At 41.4% G+C, this 20,976-nt stretch overlaps 1 protein-coding gene across 2 annotated transcripts; it reads left to right on the top strand.

Annotated features, from left to right (window-relative positions):
* Positions 1-9,907: 9,907 nt before the first annotated feature.
* LOC309480040 (uncharacterized protein) lies at positions 9,908-13,106 on the top strand. 2 transcript variants are annotated; one of them, XM_082144399.1, is made up of 2 exons: positions 9,908-10,122; positions 11,494-13,106. In XM_082144399.1, the coding sequence occupies exons 1-2, from the start codon at positions 10,065-10,067 to the stop codon at positions 12,936-12,938; spliced, it is 1,503 nt and encodes a 500-aa protein (XP_082000525.1). In that variant the 5' UTR covers positions 9,908-10,064; the 3' UTR covers positions 12,939-13,106. The 2 variants fall into 2 exon arrangements, with proteins under 2 accessions (XP_082000525.1, XP_082000524.1); XM_082144398.1 differs by having other exon boundaries at positions 11,464-13,106.
* The last annotated feature ends 7,870 nt before the right edge of the window (positions 13,107-20,976 follow it).

Here is a 20,976-nt window from a genome sequence, read left to right as displayed (position 1 = left end):
ACTTGTCTCCGGACTCGGAGTGTACGTTAGTCTTCATTAGAGTCAACAATGTTTTCATCATGGAAACTCTTACATGCAAAACACCGTATATGTTATGAATCTTACACGAAATTCACCTTCATCACAGTGTAACTGATTGTAATGGAAAAACGTGTATCAATGCAACCTGTTTTTCGTTTTGCCTTATAAATATAGCTCGTTACCGAATGAAACTTTACCATTATCGATATGCTAGCTTGATAGTGAGTACTAAAAGAAATCTTATTTGTTTATATTCATAGTGATAAAGTTAGGTATTTTATTACATGTGATTCTGACATGATGTCACTGTATGTACTGCGCTCCTTCCTCTCCACTCGTCTCAGGTAATAAATGCGTCTTCCAGCTGAGCCTGAGCGTTTGGCGTCGCGCGTTCATGTGTTTTGGGGGCGTGGCTTTGGAAGGAGCTCAGAAGGGAGGGGGTGGGAGTGAATGGAAATAATGAGCTGTGTTTATTGCAGATTAAAAGGTCTACAGTCACTCGATTTTTATATTTTCTTTTTCAGAGTACTTACATTTTAATTATGTATTGGTATATAAAGACAGTTTAAACAAATTTGGAATGTTTTTTTTTTAGAAAAATCCTACCTACCCTACCTTTAAGTGAATAATATGACAGTCCAATAGTCATTATTAGTCGTGCATTGCCGTTTGAGCTGCGCACGCTGAAACTAAAAAGGATCACCGTACACTTTACTACATTAATTCTTAACCAAATGCATCCTTTATGAGATAAATCAGATATAGATAGGCCTACACAAAATAAACACAATATTACAACTCACATTTGCACAGAACAAAAGGCTGTGAATGCACACGCAAACTTATAGTCATGATAAAGGTGTAAAATGGTCCCAAAAATAACTCCGGCACGCTCGCTACATGTTTTGTGGTCGAGCAGCACGCAGACGCACGCTTATGAACCTGCTTAATCAATGACTGATAAGTTTTAATCGATTAAATGTATTATCGTCAATTAATCGTTAACATCCCTAGTGTCATTAGTGATTGTTTTTGTATTATTGATGTTTTATCCATGTCATAGTGTGAGAAATGACAGTATTGTCTTTCAATGGAGCAGTTTAATAGGCTTTTGTCATCTATCTGACTCAAATAATGTTTCTAACAGCAAACACTCAGAATAAAGTGAGTTGATCTGCTGGTGATTCTGAATGGCTTGTTGAATGAGTGTTGATTAGGGCTGTGGCGATATGCGACATGAAACCGAAATCGCAACACTAAGATCCACGAACCTGTGTCGCGGTGTGAGAAGGCAAAATCGCTACTCTCCCCTTCCAACACTCAGAGTTATTCTTCCGGTCTAGATCCAGTGCTATCTAGGGCTGTAAAGTGGCAGTTTTTTACCACCACGGTGGAAATTGACCAATACCGGCGGCGGTTAGGGGGTGTTTTTGAAAAAAAAAATTATAATAATAAACGAGGCTCAAACGTCCATTTCGTTATTGACTTGCTTTTTTTAAAGCAATTTTGTCAAAGAAACAACACACTAAAGCCCGTAAAGCATTGAAATACATATTAGGGAGGGGAATTTTAAGCAAAAATAATATTTGAAGATCGCTGGGTATTACTACAAAACTTAAACATACATTTCATATTTATTTTTAAATAACATAATGTTATTTTTTTTAATTTCATCCATGTTTATAAAAAAAAAATCGATCATAACTCCAGTAAACTATGGAGTGCCGCAGGGATCTGTATTAGGCCCTCTGTTATTTTCAATATATATGATGCCACTTGGAAATATTATAAGGAAACATGGAATTAGTTTCCATTGTTATGCTGATGACACTCAAATATATATTTCATCACGGCCGGATGAAAACGCTAAATTTTCCAAATTGACAGAGTGTGTTAAAGATATAAAAGATTGGATGACCCGTAATTTTCTTTTATTAAATCCAGACAAGACAGAGGTAATACTTATCGGTTCAAAAAACCGCCCACAAAACCTCGCACAATACAACTTTAACATCATAGGATGTCCTGTTACTTTATCCTCTACAGTAAAAGACCTGGGTGTCATACTCGATTGTAACCTGTCTTTTGAAAATCATATTTCATATGTTACAAAAACAGCATTTTTCCACCTTAGAAACATTGCTAAGCTACGTAATATGCTATCAGTTTCTGATGCAGAAAAGTTAGTTCATGCATTCATGACCTCGAGACTGGATTACTGTAATGCTTTACTAGCTGGTTGTCCTGCATCCTCAATAAACAAGCTACAGTTAGTCCAAAATGCCGCCGCTAGAGTTCTTACTAGATCAAGAAAATATGATCATATAACACCGATTTTATCATCACTGCATTGGTTACCTATAAAGTTCCGTATTAATTACAAGGTATTGCTACTGACCTATAAAGCCCTAAACGGCTTAGCTCCAGTCTATTTAACGGATCTTTTATCACCCTATAATCCATCGCGCTCTTTAAGATCACTAAATTCAAGGCTTTTGGTCATACCTAGGATATCCAGAACCACCAAAGGAGGGAGAGCATTCTCACATTTGGCTCCAAAACTCTGGAATAGTCTTCCTGATACTGTTCGTTGCTCAGACTCGCTCTCCCAGTTTAAAACTAGATTAAAGTCGCATCTCTTCAGCCAGGCATTCATATAATCCTACAGTTCAAACTACAATCCGGCCTCTAGCTCATAAATGCCAGAGGAGAACTGGCCCCCGACTGAGCCTGGGTTCTCCCAAGGTTTTTTTTTTCTCCATTAGGTCACCTGATGGAGTTTTAGGACACCATTAGGTCACTTGATGAAGTTTTTCGGTTCCTTGCCACTGTTGCCTTTGGCATGCTCAGTTGGGGATATTTTGGGGATATTTAATTTAATTTTATCAATCAATAAATTCCTCTTGAAACAAACTTTGTTGTATTATTTTAATTTAATACTGTGAAGCTGCTTTGATACAATCTGTATTGTGAAAAGCGCTATACAAATAAACTTGACTTGACTTGACTTGACTTGACTTTATTATATGAAAACGGAAACCGTATAAGATGAGTAAGATAGGATCATAAGATGCCCAATATATTGGGAGACATATGGAGTGGGTCAGACATGATTTTGACCACTTAAGTTTTGATTTGTAGAAAGCATTTCGTTAAAGTGAATTTAGTTTTTTTATAAATTGTATCTTAATTTAATAAATGTTTCATCAACCAATTGCCTGGGTTTAATAAATAAGAAGCAAATATAGCAGACAATATAATCAGGACACGGAGGCGCCGGTGCGTGAACTGGAGCTCGCCTCGTAAATGAACAGAAACTCAGCGTATAGGCCAGTGGTTCTCAACTCCAGTCCTCGGGACCCGCTGCTCTGCACATTTTGTATGTCTCCCTTATTTAACACACCTGAATCAGATCATCAGCTCGTTAAGAGAGACTCCATGAACTGAACTGAGTGTGTCAGATAAGAGAGACATACAAAATGTGCAGAGCAACGGGTCCCGAGGACTGGAGTTGAGAACCACTGGTATAGGCTATACTTGCCTCACAGACCTGAGAAATGTATATAGAAAGCTTTTAAACAGCTTTTTAAACTTTTAAACAAAACAGTTCAAAACGAAAAGAACTGGGCTACTCTCTGCTTATGTAGGCTAATTCGTATGAAGTGTGCATTTCTCTATAGGTGCGTGCACTAAGTACTGCGAGGATGGCGAGTCAGCATCACCAACTTTGTTTGCAGCCGACACTGACAGAAATCACTAGTTTATTAATAAAAATTAAAATGTCTCATGCATAATCATTACTTTTGCCGGTTATTTGTGGCAAGCGTTATGCCTGCGCTTGAGATGTGGAATCAGACTGGCACCCTCTGCATTACAATCTTCTGTTACATACGAGAAACATCAGACAAAACGAAAGTGAAACGAAACTGCACTAATCTTTTTTTTTTTTTTGCTATTCGTTTGAGTTGAGCTCAAAACAGGTTTATTCGTGGGCCGCTCTCAATCACACGACACTGTTATTACACAGCGCTGGGAGATCCAGTGAGAAAGCGTTTGAATTCACCGCAGAATTAATAACATCGCAGCGAGATCTAATTGGAAGCATTCAAATTCGGCCACACGTCAGATCAAACAGTGCTGAGGTGGAAACCAGGACAACCTTAAAAGCTTCCTCCCAACTCTGAAAAAGAAAAAGAAACTCTATCGCTATATTTATTACCAAATCACTTCCATTTGTTTAATTAATAAAATATATTGGAAGTAAATTCATTATGGATCATTATACTTTGCTTTAAAAGTACCAAGTAGTCACACAGTGGAAAAAAAAGATGCATCGATAACCGTTTTATCATCGCATTGTAGCCCTCTGAATCGTAATCGAATTGTGAGGTGCCTAGAGATTCCCACCCCAATGCTCGAATCATCTCCACATTGTAGTTTGGTTCTGTTTGTTTTTCAACAGTATTTTGTTACAAAGAAAATGTCTCAGGTTACGACTGTAACCCTAGTTCCCTAAGAAGGGAACGAGACGCTGCGTTGATGCTTTGGGAACGCCCCTGCGTAATTACGACTGAAGCACGTATGTCAACTAGTTCATTGGAAAGAACGAACTTCACGGGCGGGTGACATCATGAACAGGAAAGGATAAAAGCACATCCTGTGCAACCGGCGCTAGTTTCGAGAGCCGAAGCAAAGTCGATCACTGGGATGCAGGAAGTAGGGCAGGGCGACGCAGCGTCTCGTTCCCTTCTCAGGGAAATAGGGTTACAGTTGTAACCTGAGATGTTCCCTTTCGAGGGAACTTGCGCTGCGTCAATGACGCTTTGGGAACAAGAATACCCAATACGCCATATTTACAATTGCCTGTATGTAAAACTGTTGGCAATCTATGTAAGAAGCACCAGAGACCCTGGGGCAGCGTCCAGGTCAAGGCTATAAAATCTCACAAATGTGAGCGGCGAGAACCAACCCACCGCATCACAAACCTCTTGAAGGGAAACCCCTGATAACAAGGCTTTAGAAGCCGCCATACTCCTATTAGAATGAGCTCTGACCACCAAAGGGCACGGCTGGCCAGAGGACTCATAGGCAAGAGAGATAGCCTCAACTATCCACTTGCTGATTGTCTGCTTGGAGGCTGGAAGACCCTTCTTAGGTGATCCAAAGCAGACAAACAACTGATCTGATTTTCTCCATGGGCCAGCCCTGTGGACATAAGTATCCAGTGCTCACACTGGACACAAGAGATTCAGTTTTTCCTGGTCCGAAGAAGCAAACTGAGGAGGACAGAAAGCCTGCAGCACAATAGGCCTCGGAATATTGGTCAGCACCTTAGGGACGTATCCCTGCTTAGGGTATAAGAATGCCTTGACAATCCTGGGTGCAAACTCAAGGCAGGTGGGAGAAACCGAAAGGGCCTGAAGGTCTGAAGGTCTCCGACTCTTTTGAGGGACGAAATAGCAAGAAGAAAGATGGTCTTGAAAGTCAGAAATTTTTCTGACAGGTCCCCTGACAGGCCTTCCAAAACTATTGCCAGGTCCCAAGCCAGCACCCTAGTGCGAGTTGCTGGCCTCAACCTCAAGGTGCCACGAAGGAAACGTATGACCAGGGGGTCTTGACCCAAAAATGTACCACCCTCCGGGGCGTGGAAAGCCGCAATGGCCGCCACGTAGACCTTTAAGGTGGAAGGACTAGTGTTGTCAAAAGACCCGGTACTTCGGTACCAAGTCGGTACTAATTTTTTTTAAACGTCACGGTACCAGGTTTTCTCAAACCCGGTACTTGATGCGCGTGCGTGCAGTTGCGTCCTCTTCATAAAAGCGCTGATGGCGATCGGTGGTGCTGCTGCTGATGTGGTGCTGATGTTTTTGCGCGTGCAGATACGTTATTTCAAATGGCGCGCGGCAAGCGCGCTCATAATAGAAGCGGCGCGCTCGCTTTTCCACGTGCGTTCATGGATGTATAGCAACGACAGACGCCACGGGAGTACAAACGCTTGTGCGAACTGCGCTCTCCATGACGACGAGGAAGTGTGACATAGGCCTATTAATTGATTTCTAGCCCTTGCATTAGCTTTACTACTAGATATATTTATGGAGATGAGAAATAAAAAGCCGTCATTAATATCAGTCCGTCAGAAAAGCAGCTCTAGTCTTATTCTTGGCTGGATAACTCTTAGCAGGTTTAAAAAGCCCTTTTAAAAGTTAAATATGAATACAGTTTTAGATTAAATAAAAGTATAGTCAAGTCAAATAAAACATATTTTATCTCCTGTATAGTTTGGTAATGCTACAATAAGATACCATTCATTAACATCACTTAATGCGTTATCTAACATAACACATTGAGTGAACAATATATTTTTACAACATTAATTAATGTTTGTGAATGTTATTTAATACAAAACACTTGATTGGTCATGTTTGTTCACTTCATTCATTGTGCATTAAATAATGTTAACAGAAATAATGTTAACTTTTGATTTTAAAAATGTATTTTTAAATTAACCCCTAAAGGAGAATAATTGTGACAGTATATAACTATTGTTTTTTTTGTTAGGTCATTTTATCTAATGTTATCTAACAAATGGAATCTTATTGTAAAGTGTTTTTAATACTACAGTTTCCATCTTTGTGATATACACTTTAATATAATTATGTAAATTTAATCTAAATTAAGCTTTGGTACCGAAATTGGTACCGAGAACCGTGGATTTTCACTGGTATCGGTACCGAATACTGACATTTTGGTACCGTGACAACACTAGGAAGGACATAAACCTGATGCAAAGCGATCTTGCAGAAACTCAAGTACTGTGTTTACAGAACAGTAAACTGGATCCCGCTGATGCTGGTGGCACCAGGAAGTAAAAACTCTCCACTTTAGTGCATATAATTTCCTCGTAGCTGGAGCTCTGGAGCTTAGGATGGTCTCAACAACCTCAGTTGAGAGACCAATCGCTATGAGTTATGCCCCCTCAGGTGAGTGAGGGAAAACCATAGTTGACAGAGCGTTGTGTATTGAGACGGAAACAAATCCACTTCTGCATGGTCGTAAAATTCCCGTATTTGCTCCACCACCTTGGGGTGGAGTCTCCAGTCCCCTGGCCTCAGCCCCTGCCTCGACAGGGTGTCTGCTCCTATATTTTGCCCCCGATACACTGCCCTTAGAGAGAGTATTTTCCCTAAGGACCTCAGGAGGATCTGGTGCACCAGTTTGCAGAGTGGACGCAAATGCAGACCGCCACCCCTGACGATTTATGTAAGAGACCACCAATGTGTTGTCTGTACGGACAAGCACATGATGGCCTCTCAGGTCTGGGAGGAAATGTCTCAAAGCATTGAAGACTGCCATCATGTGCCACGTGATCTTGATCGTACGAAGTGGGTTTCCCCTCAGGGAGAACCCTCTGGTCCTGAGCCACCACTGCAAGGGTGTCATGTACAGTAGGCCCAACAGTCTCTCAAACTGTTTCACAGTGCGTGACTGGCCTAGCTTCAACTCTTTTGTGGCTGTGAGGATAGTAGCAACACGAACAGGCAATAGTGTGGCTCGCATCATGACTGAATCCCATACCACACCAAGGAAAATGGTTCTCTGTAGTGGAGAAAGCACACTCTTCTGAACGAAAGCACCCGGTATTGGTATTCTTTCCCCCCGAAAGAAAACCTCAGGAACTTCCTGTGTCGAAGGAGGATGGAGACATGGACGTAAGCATCTTTTAGATCTATCTTGACAAACCAGTCCTCAGATCTGATTTGAGTGTGAGCCTCTTGAACTTGAGTTTCTCGACTGCGCGATTCAACAGACGAAGATCTAAAATGGGATGCAACCCCCCCCCCCCCCCCCCCCCATCATTTTTCGTAACATTGAAGTAGCTGCTGTAAAACCCTGATTCTCTATTGGGCGAGTACATCTGCTCTATTGCTCCATTTGTTAATAGAGACTCTACTTCTTGCTCCATTACCAGAGCCTGCTCGGGATGTACTAACGTGGGTAGCACCCCGTTGTACCAAGGAGGAGGAGAACCAAACTGGATTCTGTAACCATTCCCTATTATCAGCAGGAACCAAGGAGATCTATTCAGCAGATACTTCCATTCTGTCAGAAAATCTACTAAGGGTACCAGTCTCTCGAGACTGGCCTTTGGTGTTACTGTAACAGGCATTTCGGTGAATATGAGTATGCACAGCTGAAGCATACTGGCAGGAAACAACCGAACTGACTGTTTTTGAACCCCCCTCAGAGGGAGCGAGTCTGACGCAGCGTCGAGTTGACCCTGAGCCAAAAGCTGGAGACTGCTGCTCCCCGAGGCATCAAGGGTGTCGGGGTTGGCAGAACAGTCCCCTGAGGTCCCCGAAATAGAACGGGCACCATATACTGAGGTGAACACCGCTCCACCCCGGTTGGGGCTAAAGCACGTGGCGTCAGGACCGCTTCTGAGCCGAAGCCTTCTTAGCCATAAGAACGGTCCTCAAATCCGGCTTTGGCTTAGAAGACTTCGGCTAAGAGTGTCGGCTCGGCCGCCATGACTCTCTTTTTGTTGTGCACGATATGAGGATCTCGGCTAGGGATGCTTACGCCCAGCATCCCCAGGGGGCTGGACCCGGCGAGGGAGAAATTTCTTGAAAGCCTCTGATTGTTTTTTTTGGTGTCTTCAAATCTTCAACAACCGTGTTGACTGAGTTGTCAGAGAGACCAGAAGGAGAAATAGGAGCATCTTCCTTTAGGAGGAGAACTAGGAGATTTAACCAGAGGTGTCTCAGTAGCTACAAGAGCTGTCATAGACCACCCATGAGCGATCTCCTTCGTAGCCCTGAGAGACAGATCTGTGGCCCGACGAAGTTCTCGAATTTCGTCGGACCCACTCCCTCACTATTATCCAGATCCCCCAACAGGTCTGCCTGATAAGCCTGAAGCACTGCCATAGTGTGAAGACAGGCTCTGGCTTGACCTGCTGCAGTATAAGCTTTGCCCAGTAAATTAGATGTAGTTTTTAAAGGTTTAGTGGGCAGCACGGGAGCCTTTAGGGACGATGCTTAACCAGGAGACAGATAGCTCACGAGCTTCTGCTCAGCCCGGGGCATCAACCCATAACCATGTTCTCTCAGTCCCCTTATGTCTGAATATGTATGCACCTGGTCTCCAACCCCGCCGAGAGATCCATTTGCGAACCCCAGGTATGCAATCTCCGTGCTGCCTCAGCAGCAGCGGGTCCTGCCCCCTGAGGTTTGCGAGCCTGGCCACTTTCATCAAATAATGACAGGCGGGAGCGGAGCATGCGGGGCGGGAGCGGAGCATGCTCACAATACTGACAGTCAGCTCCCTCAAAGGCTGACATAGCATGCTCCACTCCCAAACAGATTACACAAAAATCGTGTGTATCCCCACCCATAAGGAAACGAGGGCAAGGAGAAGCACATGACTTGAATAACTGTTTTGCCATACTTTAGATAATGATGTGACAGACAAACAATAAATATAATAGACAGTTTTGACACAGAGTGCTTTGCTGAGGCACAAAAGATAGCGCCGGTTGCACCGGATGTGCTTTTTATCCTTTCCTGGTCATGACGTCACCCGTCCGTGACGTTCATTATTTCCATTGGACTAGTTGACATATGTGCTTCAGACGTAATCACGTGGGGTTTTCCCAAAGCGTCATCGATGCAGCGCGAGTTCCCTCGGAAAAAGGGAACAGAAATGTTAGCCTTTAGCTTTGGCTATTTATGTATTTTAATTCGGTATATTGTTAATAATTTGCATAGGTAATGTTGTTATTTGGTGTTTCATTTATACAGGTTTTTCAAATGTTATTTAATAAGAATATCTTTTTTTCCACAAAATATCTTTTTTTTTTCACTCCTGCACATCATCGGTGAAGCTCCTCCCACTGCAATCACATCATCAGTGAAGCTCCTCCCACAGTAATTCAGCAATAAATGCTGTAAATTCCTATCAGCTACAAGTGAAGACGAGCATCAGAGCATCAGGAAGAGCTGAAATCTGCAAAGACTGAGTTTATTAAAGAGGACAGTGAGAACATGAGTGATCCAGAACCCTGCAGAATGAAACACACTGAAGATCCTGAAGAACAAAGAGGTTGGTGTTTATTCTTCATTCATTCGTGTTAGAAACATTCAAGCACTTCATCACATTTAGATAAACAGTTAAACTATGAAATGGTACAGAATGTTCTGGGTTTTCTTCAACAAATGGACAGTAAAGGGAGATTTGAGACATTTTTATATTGATTGTCAACATCAGATCAGGCTAAATACTATTTTAATTGTTTTATTTTATATTTATTTTATATCTGGTTTCCAATTTGCAACAACGTTACCAGAATTTTAGTCATTTTCAACAGTTTACAAAATTAATTTTTAAGAATAGTCAGTAAACACCAAGTTACTGATAAAGTTGTATTTGTCAAATATCTTACAAGTTATTCATAGTTATAGAGTCTTCTTACAGTAACTTTGATAACAGGGTTGATGAATACAATCAGTGCTACAGTTTGTGTAAAAACTGAGACAATGGATTGAGATTATTTTCTTGTCTTCCCATCATGCAGTAGAAAGAGCCCAGATGATTTCACTTCCTGGGTGTCACAGTTTTAAGAAATGCTCTGTTTTTAAAAGGAGGAAAATCATGTCAGGAGTAACAGGGTTGAGTGAAACATGTAGGACACAGATAAAGATAATAAAAAAATGTTAATTTAAAAATAGTTAAAGCCGCGGCCACTCTACACTTTGAGCATGTGATATTTCTACAGACGATGCAACGGCCTTGAAATGACGTCACATTCTGCGGCAGCTTTTTTACAAACATATATATATATAACGTATAACAAATAATAATCATTCAAAATTTAAACAATAAACAATCCACTCCACTTGAATGCTAAACGCTTCTGTTATTTCTCACAGGGTAATTCACTTGAGCTTGTGTTTCTGGTGTCCCACTTTCACATGCGCATGAATGGAAGTCTATTAAGGAAAAGTCTAGTGTGAACGGCCATTAATAATTAAAAGGTTTTTAGTAAAATAAATATCAATCTCAAAGTTGGTGTCAAAACATGGCAGTTTTGTATATTTTAATGTTAATATCATGTTAGATAATTGTCATTGATCAAATACATTTAATAGTTCTTGCTAAAGAAACATGGGATTCGTGCCTATAATGTTTTAAAAATTATAATTGGAAGATAAATTGACCTCATTCATGGAAAGTTTCAAGGACATATAATCAATTTAATGATAATTTTATCATAATAATTACATTTATAAAAAGGCATCAAATTATCACAATCATTTATAACAGTTGTCTACTTTCTACTATTACATCAGGGCTCACTTTCATGTCCATTCACTTTATATTTCTCTCTTTGAATTATTTAGATTTACTGAAAATTAAATGTAATATTTGTTTCTTTCATGTCAGACCTGATGGAAGTGAAGGAGGAGAGTGAAGAACTGATAGAAGTGAAGGAGGAGAGTGAAGAACTGAGTGAAGTGGAGGAGGAGAGTGAAGAACTGAGTGAAGTGGAGGAGGAACATCGTGTCCAACCTCAAAGTCCCTCAAAGACTAAAAAGACATTTTTAAAGAAAAGAAGAGCCAAGAAATCTTTCACCTGCACTCAGTGTGGAAACAGTTTCTCAAGCAAACAAAGTCTTGAGATTCACATGAGGATCCACACTGGAGAGAAGCCATTCTCATGTGATCAATGTGGAAAGCATTTCACACACATAACAAATCGTAATCGACACATGAGGATCCACACTGGAGAGAAGCCGTTCTCATGTGATCAGTGCGGGAAGAGTTTCAGTCAATCATCATCCCTTATTGTTCACATGAGGATCCACACCGGAGATAAGACGTTCACATGTGATCAATGTAGCAAAACATTTCTCTGTGCATCAGCCCTGAAGACACACCTGGCAGTTCATACGAAGGAGAAGCCGCATTCATGTTCTGTGTGTGGAAAGAGTTTTTCACTGCTGAAATATTTACATGGACATGAGAAAACTCACACTGGTGTGAGAGAGTACATGTGCTTTGAGTGTGAGAAGACTTTTACTACAGCGTACAATTTAAAACAGCACCAGAGAATTCACACTGGAGAAAAACCTTACAAGTGTTCACACTGTGACAAGAGATTCAGTCACTCAACAAATCTGAAAACACATGAGATGATCCACACTGGAGAGAAGCCGCACACATGTGATCAGTGTGGAAAGAGTTTTGCTTTTAAAAGTGACCTGAAGCTACACATGAGAGTTCACACTGGAGAGAAGCCGCATGTATGCCATCAATGTGGAAACAATTTCGCATACAAACATTCTCTTGATGTTCACATGAAGATCCACACTGGAGAGAAGCCGTTCTCATGTGATAAGTGCGGGAAGAGTTTCAGTCAATCATCACACCTTAAAGAACACATGAGGATCCACACCGGAGAGAAGCCGTTCACATGTAATCAATGTGGCAAAACATTTCTTTGTGCATCAAATCTGAAGTCACACCTGGCAGTTCATACGAAGGAGAAGCCACATTCATGTTCTGTGTGTGGAAAGAGTTTTTCACTGCTGCACAATTTACATAGACATGAGAAAACTCACACTGGTGTGAGAGAGTACATGTGCTTTGAGTGCGAGAAGACTTTTACTACAGCGGACTGTTTAAAACGGCACCAGAGAATTCACACTGGAGAAAAACCTTACAAGTGTTCACACTGTGACAAGAGATTCAGTCTGTCAGCACATCTGAAAAGACATGAGAGGATCCACACTGGAGAAAAACCTTACAAGTGTTCACACTGTGACAAGAGATTCAGTCTGTCAGCACATCTGAAAAGACATGAGAGGATCCACACTGGAGAAAAACCTTACAAGTCATCCTTTACCAACTCTGTGTGAAAACAGCTTATTTGAACCGCATTCAGTCACCATTAAAATCCATTTTGAAGTTGTTTATAGTTGTTGATTTTCTGCAGGGGTTCAGCCGCAAGACTGCCGAATGACTAAAGAAACGTTGTCAGCAAGATGGTCGAAAACTGTAAATTTCTTGTCTATGACACCCACTACAACTTACATTTACATTTACATTTATTCATTTAGCTGACGCTTCTATCCAAAGCGACTTACAATTGCTATATATGTCAGAGGTCGCACGCCTCTGGAGCAACTAGGAGTTAAGTGTCTTGCTCAGGGACACATTGGTGTCTCACAGTGGATTCGAACCCGGGTCTCTCACACCAAAGGCATGTGTCTTATCCATTGCGCCACTACCACCCCTGACGGACTTATACCAATGACGGAAATAAGCGCGGTTAAAATATCTTAAAGCAAGGGTTCCCAAACTTTCCAAATGACAAGGCCCCCCCCAAATACCACTAGGTTCTGGCCAAGGCCCCCCTTTTGCAGGATGTGTTATTGAACCCATCGACAATACTATACGGCAAATGTAGAAATAACTAAAACATCTAGGTGAACATCTGGGGCCTGTTTCAGAAAGGAGGTTAAGTGAAAACTCTGAGTATGTTGACCCTGAAATGAGGGAAACTCTGAGTTTTCTGTTTCAGAATGGGAGGTATGTCAAACCTGAGAAAGCAGAGTAAGTCGAGCCCGTTTCTGAAAGAGAGGTAACACATACTCAGAGTCAGTTACCATGGTAACTTACTCTGTGAACCTAACCTGGTCAGGAGCAGGTTTTATTCGGTAAACCCAGAGTTTCTTTCGGTCTCCTCCCCTTTTTTAAAGAGGAAGCGGTGTTAGAACACCTCATTCATTCTTTCAGTACATTTTTATTAATAAAATTAATCTTTTATTAATAAATGAAATATTGCTATTTTTACTGCTGTTTTTTCTATTTTTTTTTTTTAATAAGATGAAGTCTATATAACTCCTTAACTGGCAACTGAAAATACAGTAGTAGATTAGAGTTGCATAATGTAGTTCTAACATTAGGAGGGGGAGGGGGTTATACTTAGATTTAAACTTAGATAGGCTACTCCACATAAAAATGTGAAGAAATCTGAATGTGTAGATTGTTTGATGTGTAGACACATAATATTAACATTACTTCTGTAGAGGCCTACAGATAGGCCTCTCTGTGGCAGCAGAAACTCTTTTTTCCTCATTGTCATGTGAAGATGAGCATTTGGTTGAGTGCACTTTATAACACTATTTGTCATAATGGTGTATTGAGTTGGCTACTTACAACTGCCTGGGGTTCTTTTGGGACAGGAGGCTCCAAAAGACAGATATTACCATCAGAATCTGTTGGGACCAACAAAAAACCCAACCCAAAGTAAAATGAATTAAAATATCAAAAATAGCCTATATAAAAAAAGAACACCTATGTAAACCTCTTACATTTTATGAGGCCCTTGGATCTTCGGGAGTGACTGGCTCTGAAGTCCCTCCAGGAATTCCCTCAGCCGGAAATGCTGCTGCACTAGATGCTATTTAGTTATGTCAAATGTAAAGTCAGGTAACCTACACCCATGATATGCTCAAGCCTTACTTGATTGAATTATGTTTTTATATTTAATTTTCAGCTGCTGCCATGTTCTTTTAATGCCAGCAGGATCGCCCCTACATGAAAATTAAAATTAGGTTGAATAACAATGTTCTTCCAGTTTCACCTCTGATATTATAACAGTTGGGTAAGTTACTTGTATTACTAACTACAAATGACATCTTCAACAGTGTAATTAGATTAATGTAATAATGGCTATCTTTAGAAAGCATTGGTCTACTTATTACTATTTACTAAATCCCATGTCAACCTCGACCACTTGAACAATACAAGGAGAGACAAGAAACTGCACTTTTAATGCTTTCAAATAAACAATATACAATTGCATGAATTATTCTTGAATTGACGTGAAGTGTGTAGAGGGAGAAGGTTACATTAAAAATATACCTTCTAAAAATGTATGTTAAATATAGGCTATAGAATTGTTCTATAGTCTAATGCAATTACATCAGATTTTACTTTAAATTTCAGAAGAATTCAGAGTAATCCCTTTAATTAAATTACAGTATTAATGTTCTAATACTGTAAAATTACAGTAATAATGTTCGTACTGGTGAGAAACATGCAGACCTCTTTTTGTCTGGCGCTGTTGCCATGGTGACTCATAATATCTGCGCTCCATTGATAATGGCTTTTTATAGTTGTGGTGCACGCGCTTAACTCATTTCAGCTGTTCTGTAACCGAAAACTCAGAGTTTCCCATCTCAGGGTAAGTCAACTCAGAGTTCAGGTTTTAACTCAGAGTTGGTTGAACCTCCTTTCTGAAACAGGCCCCAGATTATGTAATAATGTTTGATACCAGCCAATCAGAAAGATTATAGAGATGCACTGATTACAATTTTCTAGGCCGATTCCAAGTTTTCATTGAGTTTGACCTGCCTATACAGATTTTAGCCGATTCCGATTTCATCTTTTTAACCACTTTACAGCACACACAAATATTTATTTTCTATATACAGTGGGGAGAACAAGTATTTGACACACTGCCAATTTTGCAGGTTACAAAGCATGTAGAAGTCTGTAATTTTTATTATAGGTATACTCTTCAACTGTGAGTGACGGAATCTAAAACAAAAATCCAGAAAAACACATTGTATGATTTTTAAGTAATTAATTTGCATTTTATTGCATGACATAAGTATTTGATACATCAGAAAAGCAGAACTTAATATTTGGGACAGAAACCTTTGTTTGCAATTACAGAGATCATACGTTTCCTGTAGTTCTTGACCAGATTTGCACACACTGCAGAAGGGATTTTGGCCCACTCCTCCATACAGACTGAAGAAACTGTAGGGTAATGGGAATGGTTCAGGTGGAGTGAGGGTTTGGTGAGCAAACAGAGTCTCGGTCAGAAGACGTCAGATGATATGGAGTGATGAATGACGAAAGGAGAAGGCAAGGTTTGTTGCAACAACAATGGTTTTATTTTATTTTATCATGAAGTTTGACCTTGGTTCAATGCATTGTCTGTGTGCTATAGAAAGGAATAACAAAAAAATAATGACAATGGTCAACTAACACAAGTTGAACAATTCTACAAATCAACAAAGGAAATATAAATTTACTAATCACTTATACTAATAATACACTTATAATCACTTAAACTGAACAGGCTTTAAAACAGTTCAGACAAACAATCTTCCCTCATGGCACATGTCTGGCAAACAAAGAAATCAGTTAACAGAGTGACAGTAGTGATGTTACATATGACACTGAAGCTTCGATGCGCGTATCACACAAGCGAAACAATTTCTAGTGAAGCCCCGTATCGGGGTGTGTATTGGTTTACTAGAGTCACGTGATCGATGACAAACAAAGCCTCACTGTCTCTCCAGTCATGTGCGCGTTTCGCTTTGGGGTGTCAGAAGGCTCGAACTCCAGATCGTATTTAACCCTTTGGGGTCTGAGGTGTTTTCTGGGCCCTGGAGGTGTTCTGACATGCTTTGACATTTGTGCTTATTTCTGTTACTTGTGACATTTTCATGGCTTAAGTCTGATTACACTGTATTCAGCACAAACTCTGCTACAATAATATATCAGCAGCATGTGTGTAAAAGTTTGTAGTTTTGAGATAATGACGTTTATGCGTGGTTTGTGAAAATACAAAAAAAAATTGTCACTGAAATAAGGTCATGAAACCCATACTGATTATTTCTTCACAAGACTTTTGAAAATTGTATCACGTAGCCTAGAATGTTTGCTCTAAAACTATGTGAAAATCATCCTGACTGCTCATTCAGATAAGACAATATATTGATTTAAAAATTTTACGACGTGTTTTGTGTCAAAAAGCTTTATGCGGAGAGGAGTGATCACCTCATTACTATGTATGTTTTCGCACCTTAGAAAGACAAAGACCCTCCCTAATGGCCCTATTAGGAGCTTATCAGGGCCCATCATTCTGAGCAACCTTGCACAAGAATGAGGAGATTTAAAAAAGAATGGCTGTTTGATTGTTAGGGCCTCCAGGACCAAAGAAAGATCCCAAATAGAAACCAAATAAGATCCCAAAAAGGGGGCCGCGGGGTATTCATCCTCCTGGCTCCTCTAAGGAAGCGGATGATGAGCTCGTTCCTTCCTATCGCACGGCTGCGCGTCGGCTCAGCGAACGCTGTAATAGCCGCAAAATAAACTTTGAGCGTGGAAGGGGACCTGCCCTTGTCCAACAGCTCTTGAAGGAAGGAAAGCACCCACGAAACCCCACATGTGCGTGGATCCAGGCTCTTTGTAGCACACCATTTGGAGAACACTGACCATTTAGACGCGTAGAGTCTTCTTGTAGAAGGAGCTCTAGACTGTGTGATCGTGTTCACGACCCCTTTTGGCAAAGCAACGGGTATCCGTTGATTATCCACGCATGCAGAGACCAGCGCTCTGGATGGTGATGCCAAATTGATCCACCGGCTTGAGAGAGAAGATCTCTCCTCACCGGGATCGGCCATGGGGCTACGTGCAACAGCCTCACCAGCTCTGGGAACCAGGTTTGGTTCTCCCATCACGGGGCTATGAGGAGCACTGAGTGGCGCGTTTCCCTGATCCTCTTGTGGACCATTTTCCCGGGGGAATGTTGTCCCTGGACAGTCTATCTGGGCCGACTTTCCTGTGGCCCGGTATATGCGAGGCTCTCAGCGAGCGCAACGAGTGATGGGCCCACACGAGAAGGCGTTCTGTCAGTTTGCAGAGGTTCCTGGATCTGACACCGCCCCGGTGATTAACGTAGGACACCACGGACATGTTGTCCGTGCGAACCAGTACGTGGTGGCCCCGCAGGTGTGGGAGGAAGTGCTTCAGGGCATTCTCGACCGCTATCATCTCTAGACAGTTTATGTGAAGGCTTTTCTCCCGGTCTGACCAGAGGCCATAAGCCGGTCTGCCCTCGAAAAGAGCGCCCCAACCGAGGTTAGAGGCGTCCGTCGAGATCAGCTTTTGGTACGAGACAACTCCCATTGTCACTCCCAACTGGTACCATTCAGCTGCTATCCAGGGCTGCAGAGCTGAAACGCAGTTCTGAGTCACTCTGATTCGCGAGCCGCCGGCAGCCCAGGCTCGGTGAGGCACTCGTTCATAGACAGTACGCAGTAGACCCAGCCCGAGCACTGCTGCAGCTGTCGCCATATAGCCCAGCATTCTCTGAAATCTTTTCAGAGGAACAACGCTGGAAAGACGCCGCCAGGTGCCGAACACAACGCGTGCGCTGTGTCGACAAGCGGGCCGTCATAACCACAGAGTCCAGCTCTATTCCCAGAAAAGAGGTTGACTCTTTTGTGAGCTCTTGGAGCTCCAGTGAGCTCTTGGTCCAGTTGACCGTGAGACCCAGGCTTTCCAGATGGCTGAGAAGCACTGTTCTGTAAGATTTGAGTTCTCTCTCTGACTGTGCCAAAATCAGCCAATCGTCCAAATAGTCCAAGATTTGGTACCCTGACTTCTCAGGGGAGGGAGGGCCGCGTCCATGCACTTTGTGAATGTACGGGGTGCTAAAGACAGGCCGAATGGCAGGACGGTGTATTGAAATACCTGACCGTCGAAGGCGAATCTCGAGAATGGCCTGTGACGGAGTATAATCTGAATCTAAACCAGTCCCTCGGGTGAATTTGCGCGAGGATTTGTCTGGTTGTGAGCATTTTGAATGGCCGTCTCATGAGAGCTTTGTTCAAATATCTCAGATCTAAGATAGGTCTGAGAGCTCCGTCCTTCTTGGGTACGAGGAAGTAACGACTGTAAAAGCCTGACTCGCTCAGAGAAGGATGTACCGGTTCTATCGCCCCCTTGCACAGCAGCTTTGCTATTTCTGCTCGAAGTAGGTGTGCAACTTCCAGATTCACTCTCGTCTCGGTCCGTGCTCGAAAGCGCGGGGGCCGGCGAGCGAACTGTAGTGAATAGCCCTGCTTAGCAGTATTCAGCACCCATTCTGACACGCCCGGAATCGCTTCCCATGCTTTTGCATGCATAGTCAAGTCAAGTCAAGTCAAGTCAAGTCAAGTTTATTTATATAGCGCTTTTCACAACATAGGTTGTATCAAAGCAGCTTCACAGTAATAAATTAAAACAATACATCAATGTTTGTTTCTAGTGGAACGTCCACGTTTGGTAATGCTGATCAATAGTATCGTTGATTGATTAATTAAATTAAATATCCCCAAATATCCCCAACTGAGCAAGCCAAAGGCAACAGTGGCAAGGAACCGAAAAACTCCATCAGGTGACCTAATGGAGAAAAAAAAAAAACCTTGGGAGAACCCAGGCTCAGTCGGGGGCCAGTTCTCCTCTGGCGTTTATGAACTAGAGGTCAGATTTACCTGTCAGATTAAAATAATTATATGAATGCCTGGCTGAAGAGATGCGTCTTTAATCTAGTTTTAAACTGGGAGAGCGAGTCTGAGCAACGAACAGTATCAGGAAGGCTATTCCAGAGTTTTGGAGCTAAATGTGAAAATGCTCTCCCTCCTTTGGTGGATCTGGATATCCTAGGTATGACAAAAAGCCTCGAATTTAGTGATCTTAATGAGCGCGATGGATTTTCGGGTGATAGAAGATCGGTTAAATAGACTGGAGCTAAGCCGTTTAGGGCTTTATAAGTCAGTAGCAATACCTTGTAATTAATACGGAACTTTATAGGTAACCAATGTAGTGATGATAAAATTGGTGTTATATGATCATATTTTCTTGATCTAGTAAGAACTCTAGCGGCTGCATTTTGGACTAACTGTAGCTTGTTTAATGAGGACGCAGGACAACCGGCCAACAAAGCATTACAGTAATCTAGTCTCGAGGTCATGAATGCATGAACTAACTTTTCTGCATCAGAAACAGATAGCATATTACGTAGCTTAGCAATGTTTCTAAGGTGGAAAAAGGCTGTTCTTGTAACATATGAAATATGATTTTCAAAAGACAGGTTGCAGTCTAATATAACACCCAGGTCTTTTACTGTAGAGGATGAAGTAAAAGGACATCCTACTATGTTAAAGTTATATTGTGAGAGGTTTTGTGGGCGGTTTTTTGAACCGATGATTAGTACCTCTGTCTTGTCTGAATTTAATAAAAGAAAATTGCACGTCATCCAATCTTTTATATCTTTAACACACTCTGTCAATTTGGATAATTTAGCGTTTTCATCTGGCCGTGATGAAATATAGATTTGAGTGTCATCAGCATAACAATGGAAACTAATTCCATGTTTCCTTATAATATTTCTTATCTACGACATTTTCTCCCCTTTCGGGTAAGATCAAGTCAATAGTGAATAAACATTGGCATATTTTATCGAGTGACACACAGATCGGCCAGACTTTTCAAAACCCTCCGCTTTTTGCTTATAAGAGATCACGTGATTTGAGAGATATGCTGGTTAGAGCTGATTCTTACACTTCGCCTACCAATTGGCTTACAGCCCTTGATCCGGGCAATTTCCCTTGTAGGAGTTGCATTAATTGTAATGCGATGATTATGGGTAATTCCTTTTCACATCCACGGACCGGCAAGACATTCTCTGTGAGAGGGAGAATTACTTGCCGTACGTCCTTTGTTGTTTACTTGCTCAAATGCCCATGTGGGCTCTGTTATGTTGGTAAAACAAAAAGAGAGTTAAGAACAAGATTACACGAACACAAAAGTAACATACGCAATCATGATATCAAGTCACCCGTGGCGAGACATTTTAATGAGTTTGGACATGATATCTGTACTTTGAAATTTCAAGGCATTGAGTTAGTTAAACCTTTTCAACGGGGTGGAAATAGGGAGCGTTACCTTCTTCAGCGAGAGGCATTTTGGATTTATACACTTCAAACAGTATACCCTAATGGTTTAAATGAAGAATTGCCGTTGAATTGTTTTTTATGAAATCATGTTATTTGTCATTGAAATCATGTAAAAATGTATTTACCATGTATTCTGAAATTAATTTCTTTA

The sequence above is a fragment of the Leuciscus leuciscus genome (genome assembly GCF_965113295.1).
Source record: "Leuciscus leuciscus genome assembly, chromosome: 1".
Classification (NCBI taxonomy): domain Eukaryota; kingdom Metazoa; phylum Chordata; class Actinopteri; order Cypriniformes; family Leuciscidae; genus Leuciscus; species Leuciscus leuciscus.
The sequence above is the reverse complement of the archived record's forward strand: the minus strand, read 5'-3'. Positions and strand labels throughout refer to the sequence as shown.